Raw genomic sequence first — 16836 nt, forward strand, 5'->3', positions numbered from 1 at the left:
GAGAGACTATGTAATTTTTTTAATACACGGGAAAAAAGTAACATGAAACAGTTGACAAGAGGAAAAAAATATATACAACCAAATGACAAAAAGCTTTAGCTGATAAAGCATAAATTAAGCCAACAAGTACCACTTCTGCATCTCTATTTAATTATTCCATTTTTACACTATTTAGCAGCAAGGGTGCAAAGGTGGACTATTATCTAATACCCCAATGATTAGAATAATTGGCATCATTTTCCCTAACAGCAGCTGGTGGATTTGAACTGCTGACCTTATGGTTAGAAGCCCAACCTGTAACCCATTATATCACTAGGGTTGCTAAATATGCTCCAAGAACTAAAGAAAACCATGATTAAAGAACTAAGAGAAGGTATAACAATAGTGCATCAACAGAAAATATCAAAAATTTCTTTAATTTAACGAGGGCAGGGACATGGGGGAAGGGTGTCACAGTATATTTGAATTAGCAGGAATATTAGAAAACTGGAAAGATAGATGAGAGAGATCAATCATCCCAATGAACAGAGAAAACAGAAAAGAGAATTCTGAGCCCAGTCTCGAGAGAGATGGGAGACTCCATTAAGTGGGACAACGCATACATAATGGGTTTATCAGAAGGAGAGGGAAGAGGCGACAAAACATTCTGAAAAGCTCATGCCTGAAAAGTTCCCAAACTTACTGAAAAAACACTCACTCACACTTCCTGGAAGTTCAATGAACTCCAAGTAAGATAAACACAGAGAACCACAGACAGACACAGCATTAAAATGCTGGAAGCCAAAGACAAAAAGAAAAAAACCTTAAAAGCTACAAAAAGAAGACAATCACTTCTAAGGGAATACAAGTAAAATTGATAGTGAACTTCTCAGCAAAACAGTATATACAGCATGGGTCGATGTTATGTAACACTAGCATTAGTATGAAGACATGCACATAAATGTACACACTTATAAGTACAAGGTTTGGAAGTATATGTTTCAAAATGTTACAATAATTTCATTTTTAAATAAAGGGAATAGACTTCGAATTGTATCAGAAAACCTTACCACATATCTGTAACAGAATAGAAAGACCATGTCCTAACTATAATGTCAACCATGCCCCAAAATGAAAACAGACTAACGCTGGAATGACATACTTTTATAACAAATGTGCTCTAAAAGTTAATAAATATGAAATTTAGCATTACATGTTAGTAGCCATTATCACATCTACACTTTGTACATCCAATCTTCCCAACTATAAGATGTATGTACACCACTTTGGAAGATGTGTATGCTAAATCAAGCTGCAAAAAAATACCAGACACACTTGGAGATTTTTCAAATACACACTTGCCATATCCTCGGTTCTTGTCCATGTGATTAAAACACTTAAAAATGTGGTCCCCCGAAAACATCATGAGCAAAGATAAAGTAGCTTTTTCACCCTTAATCACACATTGTTATTGTTGTTAGGTGATGCCTTTTGTTAAGCTGTGATTTTTATGCCACTACCAGGTCGCCATGAGTTGGAATCGACTTAATAGAAGTGAACTTGGAGTTTGGTTTAACCTGGACGGGAGACCACCAAGTATTCCTACAGCTGAGCTGCTGGGTGGGTTTAAAACACCAACCTCTGGGTTAGCAGCTTAATATTTAACAGTTCTGACTCAAAACAAGTCTATAGGGCAGAGTAGAAGAGTCCCATAGGGTTTCCAAGATTGTCAGTCTTCAAGGAAGAAGGCTATGAGATCTTTTCTCACCAAGCAGCTGGCAGGCTTGAATGCCTAACTTTTCATTAGCAGTGAGTGCTTTAACCACTGTACCACCAAGACTCTGAGCCACTTGAGCTACTGACCCTTACACAGTAAACACAGTAGAATAGAATGATGGCTGAGACTGGGTGGAACTTGACTTCTGTTTACTGTCCCGACTGGTCGCCTTCCCATCCATAAGCACCTACTCCAGGTTCTGCCACCAGCATCCCCAGGCATGAACAAATGCTCCGTGCTGGGATCTAGCACGTTACTAGGAAAACCATCAATGTCGTGCTTATTGTCGGGGCAGGATGCATATCCCAGCCTGGGGATCGCAAATGGCATCTAGAGGCTCAATATCAAAATCCAATTGCACAATTGGCTTCAGGACCATCATGGATCACCCCATCAAAGGGGGAAGAAAATAACAGAAGCGTTGGATAAAGAGTATGTACACATTTTCATTGTCTTTTATGATGAAATTGGTGAATTTCTATGGGAGCCTACAGTTTAGTTCAAGGTTCATTAACTCCCTATGTTCAGGTGAGTTTCCCAGTGCCCACCCAACACCCAGAGTATAGTAACTCAAGACAGTAACTGGCAGACATACAAGTCACCACATCTCGCGTCCTCTGACTCCTTGGCTGACTCCCTGCTGTGCCCACCGTACAAGCCCAACACATCCGATATTACTTGTGGAACATCTTACAAGATAAAAAGGCAATCATTTTCTCCAACTCTTCTGGAATGATTAGAGGGGAAAACTTTTCAAATATGTTTCAAAGCAATAAAGCTAAGGATTATAAGCCAAATGCAAAGTGTGCAACTACTGCTTAACCAACAGGGTTGAGAAATCACGAAATCCAGTAGGCCTACCTAAGGATGCAGGGACTAAATATTAAACTACGGACAGGGACAGCCATACCTTGCTTCTTCCAACTGTTTCTCTCTTGCTTTCCTCTTGGCCTTCTTTCCCTGAGTATTAGCCAGGCGGGCTCTTGCTTCAGAAAGCATCTCAAGTTCATCTAAAAAATATAGACCAAAATAAATGTTCTCCAACAGAATCAAAGAGTCATGAGTTAACTAAGTAACTGTAACCACTTTTCCTACACTGTTAAAACACAGCTAGAGGCACTAACAATCGCCAGAATACCCTAGTGGTAAAGACCAGAAGGGACATCACTGTGACATGGGGACAAAGGGAAACAGCTTCAGTCTGAGAGTCGAGAGAAGGAAAACCAAGTTAAAAAGCAGGCCCACTCCTTACAACCATGTTCTCTCCATGGGTCATTTACCCACCCTGTCCCAGTTTCCTCATTCACAAACTAGGAGGAGCAAGTCCTACTGCACCGGACTGCTGAAAGGAGCCAAGTAAAATTTAATCTCTACTGGAATTTAAATATGTAAACAAATGACAGTATATAGAGTACAAATAACATATAGTGAGTTGCTAAACTAATGGTCCTCATTCATTATCCACAATGACATGGGGACTGCACCAACGGAAATATCCTAACACTTAAGGGAACTGCTAGTCTTCAATCAATTGCATCTTTTCTTCTCAAAACTAGGTCTCTGCAATATACTTTCCATGTTCTCTAGAGAAAATTATCTTTGGCCAATTCCCATGCAAGACAGAGCCAAGGGATCACATGAGAAGAACTTTTTCAAATTAAAACTCTAGGGTGGCCCTCCAGACTTACCCGCTCTCTCCAAGGAAGCACTGCTCTCTGTAATTCTTAAAGTTCCCCCGTGCAGCCAGCCTAGCTAAGGAAACCACAGCCTTTAACCCCCCTGGCGGCAATCCGAGTGTGGCGCGGGGTAAATGTTACTATGTATTAAGGGTTATCATACCTGGAATGTCTACTAGAGAGCTGGAAATGAGTAATTTCTTAAGAATTGCAGGCCTACAATATAAAACAACAAATCTTATGCAAAACAATGTACCGCTCTGGGTACAAAATTACTGACATAATTAGACCGCCAGGGAGGTTAAACATTTCACTTTAAAACCAAGAAATGTGCACCGAGTGTGTTGCAGTGACCCCGTGGAGTACAGTAGGGCACGCTAGGGAATCAAAGTTCAGAGAGATTAGTTTCTGCCTATGGTTACAGCTAATGGGCAGCAGACCTGGGGTGAAAATCCAGTTCCTGCGGTTCTCAATTCAGTGCCTCATGGAATCATCCTGAGCTTTTCTCACAGGGCTGCGGGGCTGCCTGCTCACACAGATGAATGACCTGCCTCAAGTCAAACAGGTAGTCACTAAGCAGACTGAGACCCGATGTCTTGACTGCTTGCTTCTCTCTGTACAGTGGGAATGAGAAGACAGGACCTTCCAGAGTCCACAACCAGTCTTTAAGCAGTCTGTCCAGTAAGCTAGTACATGAACAGAGGACACCAGACAAACTGACACTGTCCAAAAACAAACTACTCTACAAAACAGTTGGTCATCATGGAACAAGAATTAGAATCACAGCTACTGACGACGCTGCGGGTCTGCAAAGTGAGGGCGCTTGAAAACGAGCAGTGAAAGACAAGAGCTTGGCAGAGCCAAAGCATCCACTCCATCACACCCACCCTCGTCCATATCAATCGGGTCAGGCCGCGCTGGTTTGGTTTCTGGGTTTGGGTCTATTTCTCCAGGTTTAAGTTTCCGTAGATCATCTGTTGTTTCCTCCTCGTTGTCTCTCTGAGCAGCTTTATCCCTAGAAGAGAGACCAGATGAGTCTGTCACATTACTGCAAGACTTAGTCTAACAAATATCTGATTTCGTGGCTCTGTCAAGTTTTTCTTCAAAAGCCAAAATGACAGGTATTAATCACGTAATACAATTCCCTAATTGCTTTACCTGAAAGAGACGGCAGTAAGATTCAAGTTTCAGGGAGTGCTTCCCTTCACCATGAAATTGGGTCCAAGGAGCGCCGTAATCACAAATGTAGCAAAGCCAGACAAATGTGTAAGACTATAGCATGGAACCCCTCTCAGCAGAGTGATCACGAGTGATTTTCAGTTTCCCTCTTACTAGTCTGTCCCCAAATTGTCTATGATGAACATCTTTTACTAAATTGATCTCTTAAAAAGTATTTACAGAAGACAACCTCATATGCATTTGAAAGCTGGTCAAGACAGACTAAAGAATTGAAGCATTTGATGGTGTTTGCTTAGGTCCACAGCCAATGCTCATGGAAGCAGCAGTCAAGAGAGCAAATGATCCACTAACTGCATTCGTTCAATCTGCTGCACAAAACCTCAAGTGTTCAAGCAATGATGTGACTTTGAACACTAAGGTACTCCTGGTCCAACCCATTGTATTTCAATTGCTTCATTCCATGTGAAAGTTGAACAGTGAATAAGGGGGGGAGGGGGGAAAACTGACGTATTACAACCATGGTGTTGGCAGAGAATATTGAAAGTACCAGACTGCCAAAAGAATAAACAAATCTGTCTTGGGAGAAACACGGGCTTTCTACTCCATCTCTTGAAACTGATTGTGTTAACAATTGTACAACACAGCTTGATGTGAACGAACCATGGAATGGTATGATGTCTGGATTAGCTACTAATAAAATGGTGGGGGGGTTGGGGGGAGTTAGTCTCAAAAAAACACCAGGACAGTTCTGCTCTGTCTCATAAGGTCACTAGGAATTGGCACTGACTCAAATGACAGGGAATTTGGTTTTTTGAGTCCTGGAAGCACAGCCCGAATGCTTCTAGAGCAGCGGTTCTCCACCTTCTTCGTGCTGTGCCCCTTTCATACAGCCTCATGTGGTGGGGACCCCTCAACCGTAACATCATTCTTGTTGCTACTTCATCACTGTCATTTTGCTACTGTTATGAATCATAATGTAAATATCTGATATGCAGAATGTATTTTCATTGTTACAAATTAAACGATAAAGCATAACGATGAATCCAAAAAATATATAATTACATATTGTGAAATATTTCTTTAAAAAAAATTTCTAATGACAAATGAAATTTTGTCTTGAAGCAGGTACAGCACGGGTAACAGTCTTCACACCAGTTAGTCGTATGTGGGTGTATCTGCATGTGGGCGGTGTATTCTGATGGTCTGTGACGACCCCTGTAAAAGGGTCATTCAACCCCCAGAGATCACGACCCACCCACTGAGAATCGCTACCCTAAAGGCAAGCCTTTGTCTCATGTACTTTCAGCATGTTATGAGAAGAGACCAGTCCCTGGAAAAGGACATGGTGCTTGGGAACGTGGAGAGGCAGTGAAAAAAGGAAGGCCCTCAACCCGATGGACTAACCCAGTGGCTGCAAGGCGATGTCCCACCTGTTGCACAGATGGTTGCTATGCGCCAGAACGGACTCAAGGGCACCTGACAGCAGCAGCAAGGTGGCTGCCACAAGACCACATAAACCAGAACGCTTCTGAAAGCAAGGGTGGCGACCACGTCTCCGTACTCTGCACATGTTACAGGAAGAACAGTCCTGGAGAAGGGCAGCCTGCTTCGTAAAGGAATGGCTAAGCAAAAAGAGATCTTTCCACTGGGTGGACTGACCCAGGATCTGCCAACAACGGACTTAAATATAGAAACGATTGTGAGGTAGCAAAGGACCAGAAAGTACATGGAGTCGCTGAGTCAGAACCACAGCACAGGTGACTTAGAGGAAATCATCTCATAGCTTTAGCTGTCACTCAGATCTGCAGAAATCCCCAAACTATTTGGTCTATTATTTGATTTGGTCACACGATTCCCTTTTTCAGGAAGGAAATTACTCAGTGCCATGCTGGTGATTAAAAATTTCTGTACTATAGCCCCAAAACTAGGGTAACGTGTAGGAATCTGGTTTTGCAGCCCCCTTGATCAGTCCAGCACCCCCTGGATGGCAGTATCGTGCAGTATCGGGAAACACTGGTCTAAAGACAGGCTATGCTAGTTATTCAGCCCCTTCAGATGAGACATATTTTTATGCTGCCTTTAGAGATCCACTTACAAAAGAAATTCATAGTGTTCCAAGCACTGGGCAGCTGTTCTTCCAATGATTGGAGCAATGGTCCTCCATTGAGTCGGCATCAACTTAGCCAAGTGCAAGAGTTTTTCCTCCTCTTCTCTGGACCATTCCGTCTTCTTGATGCTTGGATCCAGCCATTCATACCTATTATGAAGACACCACTTTATACATTAATCCATCACCAAACCTGAATCCAACTCACGCATCTGAAGACAATGACATCCAATGTCTGAAAGTACATGCTAACTACTTCCTCAGATAGGAGCACTACTCTTCACAGCAGCTTCTCTGTCTGCTTCAACTTTTCTGCTCTATAAACCTAATCTCACCAGTCTTTTAATTATGCTAGACGCAACTTCAGGGAAACATGATCCCAAGCCTTCTTTTCAATTGTCAACAGTTTTCCTTTACTTTACACACTTTTATTAGAGGCTTTGAAATTATTGGAAGTTGTTTGGAAATAACTCAGATCACTTACCTTAAAGTGTTTCTAGCATTTTCTCACACTCTGGGTTGATTCTCTCATCTAATTTCTTTAAGCATTTGCCTTAGACTCAGGGCATGCTTTCCCAGGTCAAAAAAACCTGTTGCCTAACATTTTAAAGGCAAATAAGGGGAGCCGAGGGGAGTGACAGCATTGATGAGTAAAACCCCACTCAATGGAATGGACAACAGAACTGTATGGGAAGGGCACTGATGGAGTGGAAGGAATAAGATGTCAATAAAAATACTATATAATTTTAAAAGGCAAATATTTTTCAATTTAAGTAAAGCTACTTTGTCACCCTGTCTTTCCTAATACCCTACCCACTCACCTGCCCTTCTAATCTCCTTAGCTGGATAAGGAGCAGGCAAACTGGACGTGGTTCCTACCAAACATTGGGTAAAAGTTTAGCTCCCTAAGAGAAGCAGAAATCAGAACCCCTTCTGGCTGAGGAGCATCTTCCATTTAGGGGTCCACTCTATATTCCGGCTGCTCCCTCTCCCAGGTGCCTAGGACATTAGGCCATTCTTGTCTTATCCACAATATATTGCTAGCACCACACAGTCAAGACTGCCACAAGACCACTCATGGCAGGAACTAACGTGGTCAGTAGTAGCTTAATGACCCCACTCCCTGTGATCTGAAAGGGGACACCACAGGGGCAGCGCTGGCTGAAGCCATGCTCTGTAGGTAACAAATACACAGTACTTCAATTGTCATATGAAGAAACAGCTATGATGAGCTAGCATAGGAAGAGAAAAAAAAACACAACAAAAAAAAATCAACTAATAGTCTACCTTTGAGTATGTTCTAAGCAACAAGTTACAAATTTTTAAAACATGATCCACTTATGAGCTGACCTGTAAGAAGATTTTATCTTGTTGAAAGCACTCTCAACACATTTAATGCATTTAAATTTCCCATATCTACCATGTGTTAGGGCCAACTATCATCATCCCTAAAGGGAAAAAAATAGGGCAGGTAGAGGGCTCCTAAAATGAAAGGAGCCCTGATGGAACAGTGGGCTGCATTGAGCTCTAACCACAAGGTCAGTGATTTGAATTCACCAAGTACTCTCCAGGAGAACAATGAGGCTTTCTGCTCCCGTATAAAGTCTCAGAATCCCAAAGAAGCAGTTCTATTCTATGAGTCAGAATCGACACAATGGCAGTAAGTTTTGAGTGAGTGAGTGAGTGTGTGTGTGTGTGTGTGTGTGTGTATGCGTGTGTCCTCAGAAATAATAAACGGGGCAAGTTAAAACTAAATCTAAAATCCAAATGCCCAACTCTCACTACATTGCTCCATGATGTCTGCATGTTCTGATAAGGCTGGAGAAGCGGCATCTTTCCTCGTGGCAATGAAGGTCACTCTGCTTTCCATTCATTAGCTGATACGCACCATCTGGCTTTGCACTGTTTTGCTGATTTTCTATGCAGCAGCGAGGCAATCCTAGACCACTGGTTTTTCCCATATTTCATTACCGCTGCTTTCAGAATTTCATCCTTAAAAGAAAAAATCAAAGAAATAGCATTCATTTAATCACAAAACTCAAATGAAAAGAGACAAAATTTAACTGACAAAGCTGCTGGCAAAAATTGAAGGAAAAGAGATACATGCACGCCCACAAATCTTCAGGTGGGGTGGGAGTGGAGGGTTAGTCCAAACATGTCATTTTCTATGACAATAGAAGGCCAGAATCAGCAAAATGCACAAAAACAAGGACAAATCATCAGAAGATAATCCCACTTTCCCTCCCATCCCCGTAACTTAGGAGTGACAACAGCTCAATCTGAAAGACTCTCCTTGGCAGATTAAAAGAATAGTGTCATTGTGCATTAGAATGAGAATGTCATTCTCACTCATGTATTCATTCATTCCAAAAACACTTCCTCAGCACTATCTTGTACTAGTGGTTGTGTGTGTGCACGTGTGTGTGTGTGCGTGTGTGTTCAACAGGGGGGATGGAGGTGAAAGGGGAAATGGATTGTTGATATAGACCTCCTAGTCCTTAAGAAGTCACAAGACCCCAATGAACTATTATTCTCCACCAATCCAGGTTTTCTCTTGACATTCCCTCCTCCTCAGTCCCTTAAATCTCACCATGATTCCAGAATCCCTGCTCGGGTCTAACCTAAAAATTAAGTATTGCCACCCCTAACACACTGCCAATACTCTCTCCAACCTCCCCCAACCTTTAGATACTATTTCAGTAGGGTGCCCATCCCAATACGGAATTCACTGATCCCAGGGCAGCCTGGCCAGGAGAGCCTAAGGTTCCAGGAATGATGAAGCTCAGAAGGAACAAAGTCGGGCATCTTGCTTTCAGGTTTGTCTCCAAGCTGAATTTAAGCTACGTGCCTGGTACCTGAGCCACCTCATTGTCAGAGATAAGTCTTCAGAGCCACCTGTTCTGACTTCAGTGGGTAGGAGCCCGGGTGGTGTACTGAGTTACATGTTGGGCAGCTAACATGGCCCATAGTTCGAGCCCAGAAGCCACTTCCTAGGAGAAAAAGGCTTACTCCAGAAAGATTTATGTATGTATGTATGTATGTATGTATGTATGCATTCATTCATGTCTCTCCCTTAGAACTTATCTCCAATTTAAAATTGACTGGAAGCACTTATTGAAGGTCAAAGATCACAACTTTCACTACGGATCACACCTCAACATACACCAAAATCCTCACAACCGGGAATAAGCAACATAGTAAAAACAGAAAATAGTGAAGATGTCAAGGACTTCAAGTTATTTGGATCCAGTCAGTGCTCACGGACGAGCAGTCAAGAAACCATGCTACAAAGGACCACTTGAAAGTGTTAAGAAGCAAAGAAGTAGCTTTGAGGCCTGAGGTGTGCTGACCCAAACCGTGATGTATTCCACCCCCTCACAGACCTGCAAAAGCTGGCCAAGTACCTAAGGAGGACCCAAGAAGTGATGGGTTTGAATCACCATTATCTGGCGGAAAAAAACGAGCCCAGCATGGAGTGGCAGAAAGGACAAACAAATCTGTCTTGGAAGAAGTACAGCCAGAATGATCCTTAGAGGCAAGGATGGCGAGACTTCGTATCACCTACTTTGGACTTGATTTTTAAAAGGGGGGGGGTGAGGGGTGGGAAAGGGGGAGACAAGCCCCTGGGGAAGTAACTCATGCTTGGTTAGAGGGGCAGCAAAAAATCTTTAAAAAGGAAGACCCTCTACCTGATGCAAGGGGCTTAAGTGGAGAGCAAATGCCTTGAGAATGATTGAGGCAGGGAATGTATGGATGTGCTTTATACAATTGATGTATGTATACGTATGGATGGTGATAAGAGTTGTATGAGTCCCTAATAAAATGTAAAAAAAGAAAAGAGAAAAAAATGATTAGGGCAAAGACTGTACAGATAGATGTGCGTTATACAATTGATGTATGTATATGTATGAACTGTGATAAGAATTGTATGAGTCCCTAATAAATTGTTAAAATTTAAAAAAAAAAAAAGACCCTCTTTTGGGTGGACAGGCACAGTGGCTATCGGCACTGCACCGGACACAGTCGGCGGTACACGGCGGGGCTGGAGCTGGATGCCACCAAAGGGCGCAAGACGACGGCTGGCACTGCGTTCACCAGGAACTTTCTCCGCTACGGTCCTGGACGCCAGGAGCCCGGCTTTCACGCCTCAGGCGGCGTCGTGGGGCCCAGACAGCGCCCGGGATGTTTGTTTGCGCGCAGGTGGTGACCGACCACGGGGGGGGGTTGGGGGGACACGAGGACAGAGGGGACCCTGCACCGAGGCACGGACGCGGCTGCCGGAAAGTGGGCGCCGAAACAAAGTTGTGGTCCCGGCACTCGGTGGTTGTTTGGGCTCCTGGGGAGTCTCCGCGGGCGGGGCGGGCCCCCAGGCGGAAAGTGGGAGGTGCTTCGGGGGACGGGCCCCGGCCGGAGCCCCATCTCCCGGCCCGCGCCGAGCGCCCCCAGGGCCGGGGGTGCCTGTCAGCTGGGTGTGCAAGGCGCCGCGCCGCTGTCCCCACGCTGAGGCGCTCCGGAAGCGGGGAGGCCGGCACGGGGCGAAGGCGCAGACCCCGCAGGGCCACCGCCTCCCTCCGGCCGACCTCGGCGCGCGTGCGTGAGAGCCACCGGAGGGGGCGGAGAGCAGCGGACGGCGGGAAACGGAGACTCACCTCGGTGTTCCTCCACACGCCCCCCTTGATCATAATTCGAGGCATTTTGGCGGCGGGGTGTCTCGGCGGACGGCCGAGTTGCGCTTCAGAAAAGTAGTAACGGCGCTGCGGCCGCGGGACGCCGAGCAGCCACTTCCTCCAGGCGCGACCTTCTGCTCCGGGGAGCTCTACGCAGGCGCGCAGCGGGGCGGGAGGAGGGCGCGCCGCCGCAAGTCTCGCGAGATCTCGGGTGGCTGGCAGGAACTCGGCGTCTCGCTAAAGCTCCCCTTGAGCAGGCGCGACGCTAACCCCTCTGGCCAGAGGGTTCTGCCCCGCCCGCGTGTCCGCCACAGGTTCGCGGAAACCGCGGCTCTCGCGAGAGACTCGCGGACACCCGCCGGAATCGTGGCGCTGACGTCACCGAATGGGACGTCGCGTGCGTGGAGTTTCTGTTCGGTTGGTTGGAAAAGAGCTTTTGTTCGGCTGCTACTTGGGCGTTTCATTCATAGGAATTTATTCAGAGATTGCTCAGGGGGCAGCCTATTTAAGTCTCAGTTTCCTAATGTATAAAATAAAGATAGTAATTTAATCCCCTGATGCTACCCGAGCACGGTATCAGGCGTTTCATTCATAGGAATTTATTTAGAGATTGCTCAGGCAGCAGCCTCGTTAAGTCTGTTTCCTAAAACTCCAAAATAAAGGTCATAATTTAGCCTCCAGAACTAAATGAGGTGTGTCCAAAAATCGAGCGCATTATCTATTACACATTAAACAAACCAAAAAGCAACAAACCCCATGCCATTAGCGATCCTTCTTGTTTCTAGTCTTCAGGACGATAATCTTTATAGAATCAGATTATGTGCTACAAGCTACTGGGTGGATCCAAGGCACCAATCTTCAGGGTAGTTGAATGCAAACCATTGGTTTCAGGCGGTTCAAGTCCACCAACAACTCTGCAAGGGAAAGATTACAGGATTTCTACTCCTGTAAAGATTTACCGCTTGGAACCCCACAGAGCCAGTTACTGTGCTGATACAGTTGCTAAGAGTCGGAGCTGTCTCCATGGTAGTGAGTTTGGAGGATGTGCTAGGCTAGGTTCTGTAGAGAGTCAAAACCAGTGAGACTTATTCCTATCAAGCAAATGGTTCACAGTTGTTGAAGCAGATAAACCCAGGCCGGTTTCAAGTCTATGGGTCAGATGTTATGCTGGAGGCCTCTCCTGGCGCTGGTAACTCCCATGGCCGATGAGCCCAGCATCAGCAGGAACACCAACCTGCAGAGGCAGATGATGCCAAGGTCAGCAAGTCAAGTATGTCTGGAGAAGCCAAGCATTCCAAGGACCAATCTAAGTCAACAGGTCAGAGGGCAAGCCACTGATGCATCCCAGGAGCAGTGCGCATTGTGGTAAACTGTTGGCTCCAGATCAACGAGCTAGAAGTCAAGGAGCCAGACCAGGAAGCAAGCACACTTCCCCATGAGTCTACTTCTATAGGAATGTGGCCACCCCTGAGGAAACTTCCTTCTATTGCATCCAAGCGAGCCCTAAGTAAAGGGGTTATACTCCTAATTATGCAGAGATATCCAGCTGTGTGGACCAGGACAAAGTAGGGGTAGCCTTGAGAAGAATGGCAATTCCCGAATACTTCGATTGTGTTCATGCGGCAACTGTACATGGGGCCAGAGGGCAATTGTTTGAACAGAACCAGGATACTGCATTGTTTGAAATCAGAAAATTTGGACCAGGATTGTTGAGTCTGTGGGCTAAGCACATAATCAGAGAAGCTGGAATACATGAAGAATGTCGTATCAGGATTAAAGGAAGGCTTATTAACAACCTGTAATAGGCCATTAATAGAACCCCTTCCTGTTACATATGTGCTTACCGAGGCATGCATTCCTGAGAATATGTAAGCTTGTGAGACTACATTCTGCCCGTGCCCTCCCCAACCTCCATCCTAGTTCCAGTCTCCATCTGAAGAGGCAAGCCTTTCCATGTCGTCTCTGATGTCTCTTTAATTTATCCCTCAATTACACAACTATCCCTTAGGAGCCATGTGGATGTGGGGCTGGTTCCCACAAGAGAGCTATGGACCTTACACAGGAGAATTGCTCGCAGAATGGTCAAAAAGAGGGGAAAGCCTTCAGTGAGATGGGTTGGCACAGTGGCTACGATGGGCTTGCACATAACCATGATGAGGATGAAGCAAGAGCTTGTTCTGTTGTGCACAGGGATGCTATGAGTGAGAGTCCAGTCAATGGCACTGAACACCACCACCTGGCATACATGCCATACATCAAACACAGTGCATAGCCCATGGGTGTATCATAAGCCAGTAGCCCAATAACCAGGCATGATATGACTCAGGCCTTGACCTAGTGCTAATTGACCTTGAACACCCCTGAGCCCTCCCCAGGGGTAGTAATCTCTGATCATTATCAGCAAGAGATGTCAAAACAGTTTGCTACATTTGGGGTTAGCTGTAGAACATGATTGTTCTTAGCTACAGATAACCTTCCGACATAGAGATGTAGCCAGACACCAGTATGAGACATATTTTATTGTAGCTGCATTCTGACTGTTCCTTAATAGAGGGTTATTGGGGACAAGAGGAGGGCATATTTTCGGCCAGAGAACATGTATTTGAAAATGTTTTATCTTGGAACAATGGAGATCTTTTGCAAAATAGGACTCGTTTTCCATGCCCGTGGTTGCCCGTGTAGAAATAGGGCCAAATGCACTGTACCAGGTCCTCAGTTTACAACACAGCATTATTTTAATATTTTCTATGTATTCCCAAAATTCTGTCCCCACCCATCCTCTGTTATCTGGCTTTGTTTACTTTCCTGGATTTTTTCCCCTAACCCTAACCCTACTTTCCTGGATTTTGTTGGGAGTAGGAATGGGCCTAACACCCAGAGACCAGAGTATTAACACAGGTGTTAGCCTGTTGTTAACTCCAAGAGTGGCCCCAAGCCATTATTAGCAATTGTCTCTATCATCTATCTATCTATCTATCTATCTATCTATCTATCTATCTGTCATCTATAGCTCTATTTCTCTGCCATTCCTTGAAGATCCCCAGATGCCTGGCCAAAAATCTTCACTTGGGTCTATGAGGCTCTTGGCACAGGGTCCTCAGGTCCAGAGTACTGTGGCATACAGAAAGATTTCTCCCAAGTAGTCTCCCTCAAATATATGTCAGACCTAGCTGCTTGCTACACATGGTAAATGATTATACACTTGGAGGTCAACGAAAGCAGGTCAGATACTCTCCCTAAGAGTTATCAGTCATCCAAAGCAATCAGACTGTATAGTCTGTCTCACCCTAAGTAGAGCCCACTCTCTTTTGATAAGGATCATCAATTGTTTCCCTGAAGGAGAACCCGGCGAGGTCAAGGCCACTCAAGGGTGACTAAGGTTAGGCTGCCATATGGAGCCTAGGGTCTGCCCATCGTGTTTCATGTATTGCCCTAGTCTCTGCATTATGTGGGCACCACTAGCTCATCCCCTTCCTGTCATGTTTGTGCCTACTGAACATCCCCTTCCTGTGATGTATATGCCTAATGTACAGCCCCTTCCTATGATGTGTGTGGTCACCTATAATCACACCTCCTAAGTATTTATGGGCCTTGGCCAGAAATAAAGAGAAACTCCTCCTGCCCTCTCTGTCCGCCCTGTGCGTGGACCTGGCTGGTGATATCGTGGCCGTGCAGGAGGTGAGCATGCTACTATGAAGTGTGTCTGACTCCTTCATTTTACACTCTGCTATCTCTATTATTCTCTATGACTACTGTAATCTTCATCTATCATAACCGCACAATCGCAGTAACCAAACCTGTGATTAATTGTGGGGGACTGGTTTCCCCCACAAAGGACAACTCAGCTCCTGGCTCTTCTTTCTTAGTGGTAACCTCCCTCCATCTCCACTCACTTCTCTCCCTTTTTCTCTCCAGTAAGATAAAGGCCCCTTTGCAAGGCTGTTCCTCCCAAGGAAATGCCCCTGACAGAGGATCAGGGCTGTGATCTAAGTAAAGGGTGCTGCACCCTGAAGACTGCCTTCTGGCAGATCGTGGGGGTGACTGCATTATCGCATAACTACCAAAACACCCCACACTGACCCCTTTACAACTGACTCTTGATCCCATCATGGCAGATGATGACATTGTGACGTAACTTTTTGGACACGCACACGTCCATACACGCCCCCACTTGTCTATTAGATAAGCCACTGAATTGGGTATTGGCTTATGATTGTTAGAGAATACTCTGGACCTTAGGAGATGCTGCTGGAGCAGGAAGGTGGACAGGGTTAGGATTGCTGCCATGTCTCTTAAGTGTCAACGTGGTCAAATAGTAGCATTTATGAGAAAGACAGGTCCTGCCAAGGTGGACCAAGCCAAGCCAAATTCACTGCCATCAAGTCCACTCTGACTCCTAGCAACCCTGGAGGATGGGGTCAAACTGCCCTGCGGATTTCCAAGGCTTTAAATATTCATGGGAGCAGAGAGCCTTTCTCACTTGGGGTCACTCACTAGTGGATTCAATTCTGGAACCCTGCAGTTAGCTGCTGTGGTAGTTACAGAATCTGGTGTCAATTTGAGAGGATTATGAGTGAAGGGGTGGAGTCTGCCCTGTCAATCAGGATATAACCAATGAGGCCTCTGTGGGGTATGGCCTTCTCCTGAGAATTCTGGGAACTCCTGGTATTTTCTCCTTGGAGGTGGGAGTCGCTCTCTCTCTCTCTCTCTTTCTGGGCTCACTCCCTTGGAGACTCTCAACTGACAAGGCTGACTCCTGTCAAGACATGCCTGAGGAGAAGCCACATGAATTTACCCTGATGCAGCCCTGGGTGCTGGAGAAGCCACGTGGAGACCCCTGTCAGTGTTGAGATGCTTACAATGTCACTGGATTCTCAAGACTTCCCACCCCCTGGCCTGTGATCATCCTGTCATTGTATGTGTTTAGTGAGTCTGAAGAGGACTTTATAGATTGGTATGGGGGATTCAATCTAGACTGGGCTGTGATGTTTTCTCAATATTCAATTACCCTTTGTATATAAACCTCTTTCGTTTACACATATGAGTGTCCATGAAGTATTTTTCTTGTCCTCCCAGACTGACATAGCTGCTCAGAGCTCCTTGCTACTGTGGACCAAAATAAAAAATCGCACAGCCATCAAGTCAAATCTGACTCATGGAGGCCAGGGTAAAACTGTCCCTTGGGGTTGCCTACAGAACAGATGTTTCTCCTCTTCCTCCTCTATATGTGGACAGATGTTAATAATTGTAGGATCTAGGTCAAGAATATGCAAGCAGTCATTGGACGAGTCTTGAAACTTTTCTGTGAGTTTGAAGTTTTCCAAGATATAAAGCTTTAAAAAAAAAAACCTAAATCCTTGTAGAAATCAAACATTTCATTGAGGTCAGCAACACTGACAAAGACAATCCGCTGAAAGAGGCTCTCCAGGACTTGCTTTGTGGACTGTCTGC

The 16836-nt window shown here is 45.2% G+C and overlaps 1 protein-coding gene across 1 annotated transcript in view; it reads right to left on the bottom strand.

Moving 5' to 3' along the window:
- The window catches only part of CDC5L (cell division cycle 5 like), a 50340-nt gene extending 38791 nt beyond the window's left edge, over nt 1-11549 (bottom strand). Inside the window, exons 1-5 of the mRNA XM_075555017.1 lie at nt 11368-11549; nt 8607-8710; nt 6707-6868; nt 4320-4447; nt 2667-2766 (exon numbers count right to left, since the gene is read on the bottom strand). Of these exons, the coding sequence (XP_075411132.1) occupies nt 2667-2766; nt 4320-4447; nt 6707-6868; nt 8607-8710; nt 11368-11412 (539 nt within the window). The 5' untranslated portion in view covers nt 11413-11549. The remainder of the gene's footprint in view (nt 1-2666; nt 2767-4319; nt 4448-6706; nt 6869-8606; nt 8711-11367) is intronic.
- Between the last annotated feature and the right edge of the window lie 5287 nt (nt 11550-16836).

Source organism: Tenrec ecaudatus, chromosome 7, assembly GCF_050624435.1.
Source record: "Tenrec ecaudatus isolate mTenEca1 chromosome 7, mTenEca1.hap1, whole genome shotgun sequence".
NCBI lineage: Eukaryota > Metazoa > Chordata > Mammalia > Afrosoricida > Tenrecidae > Tenrec > Tenrec ecaudatus.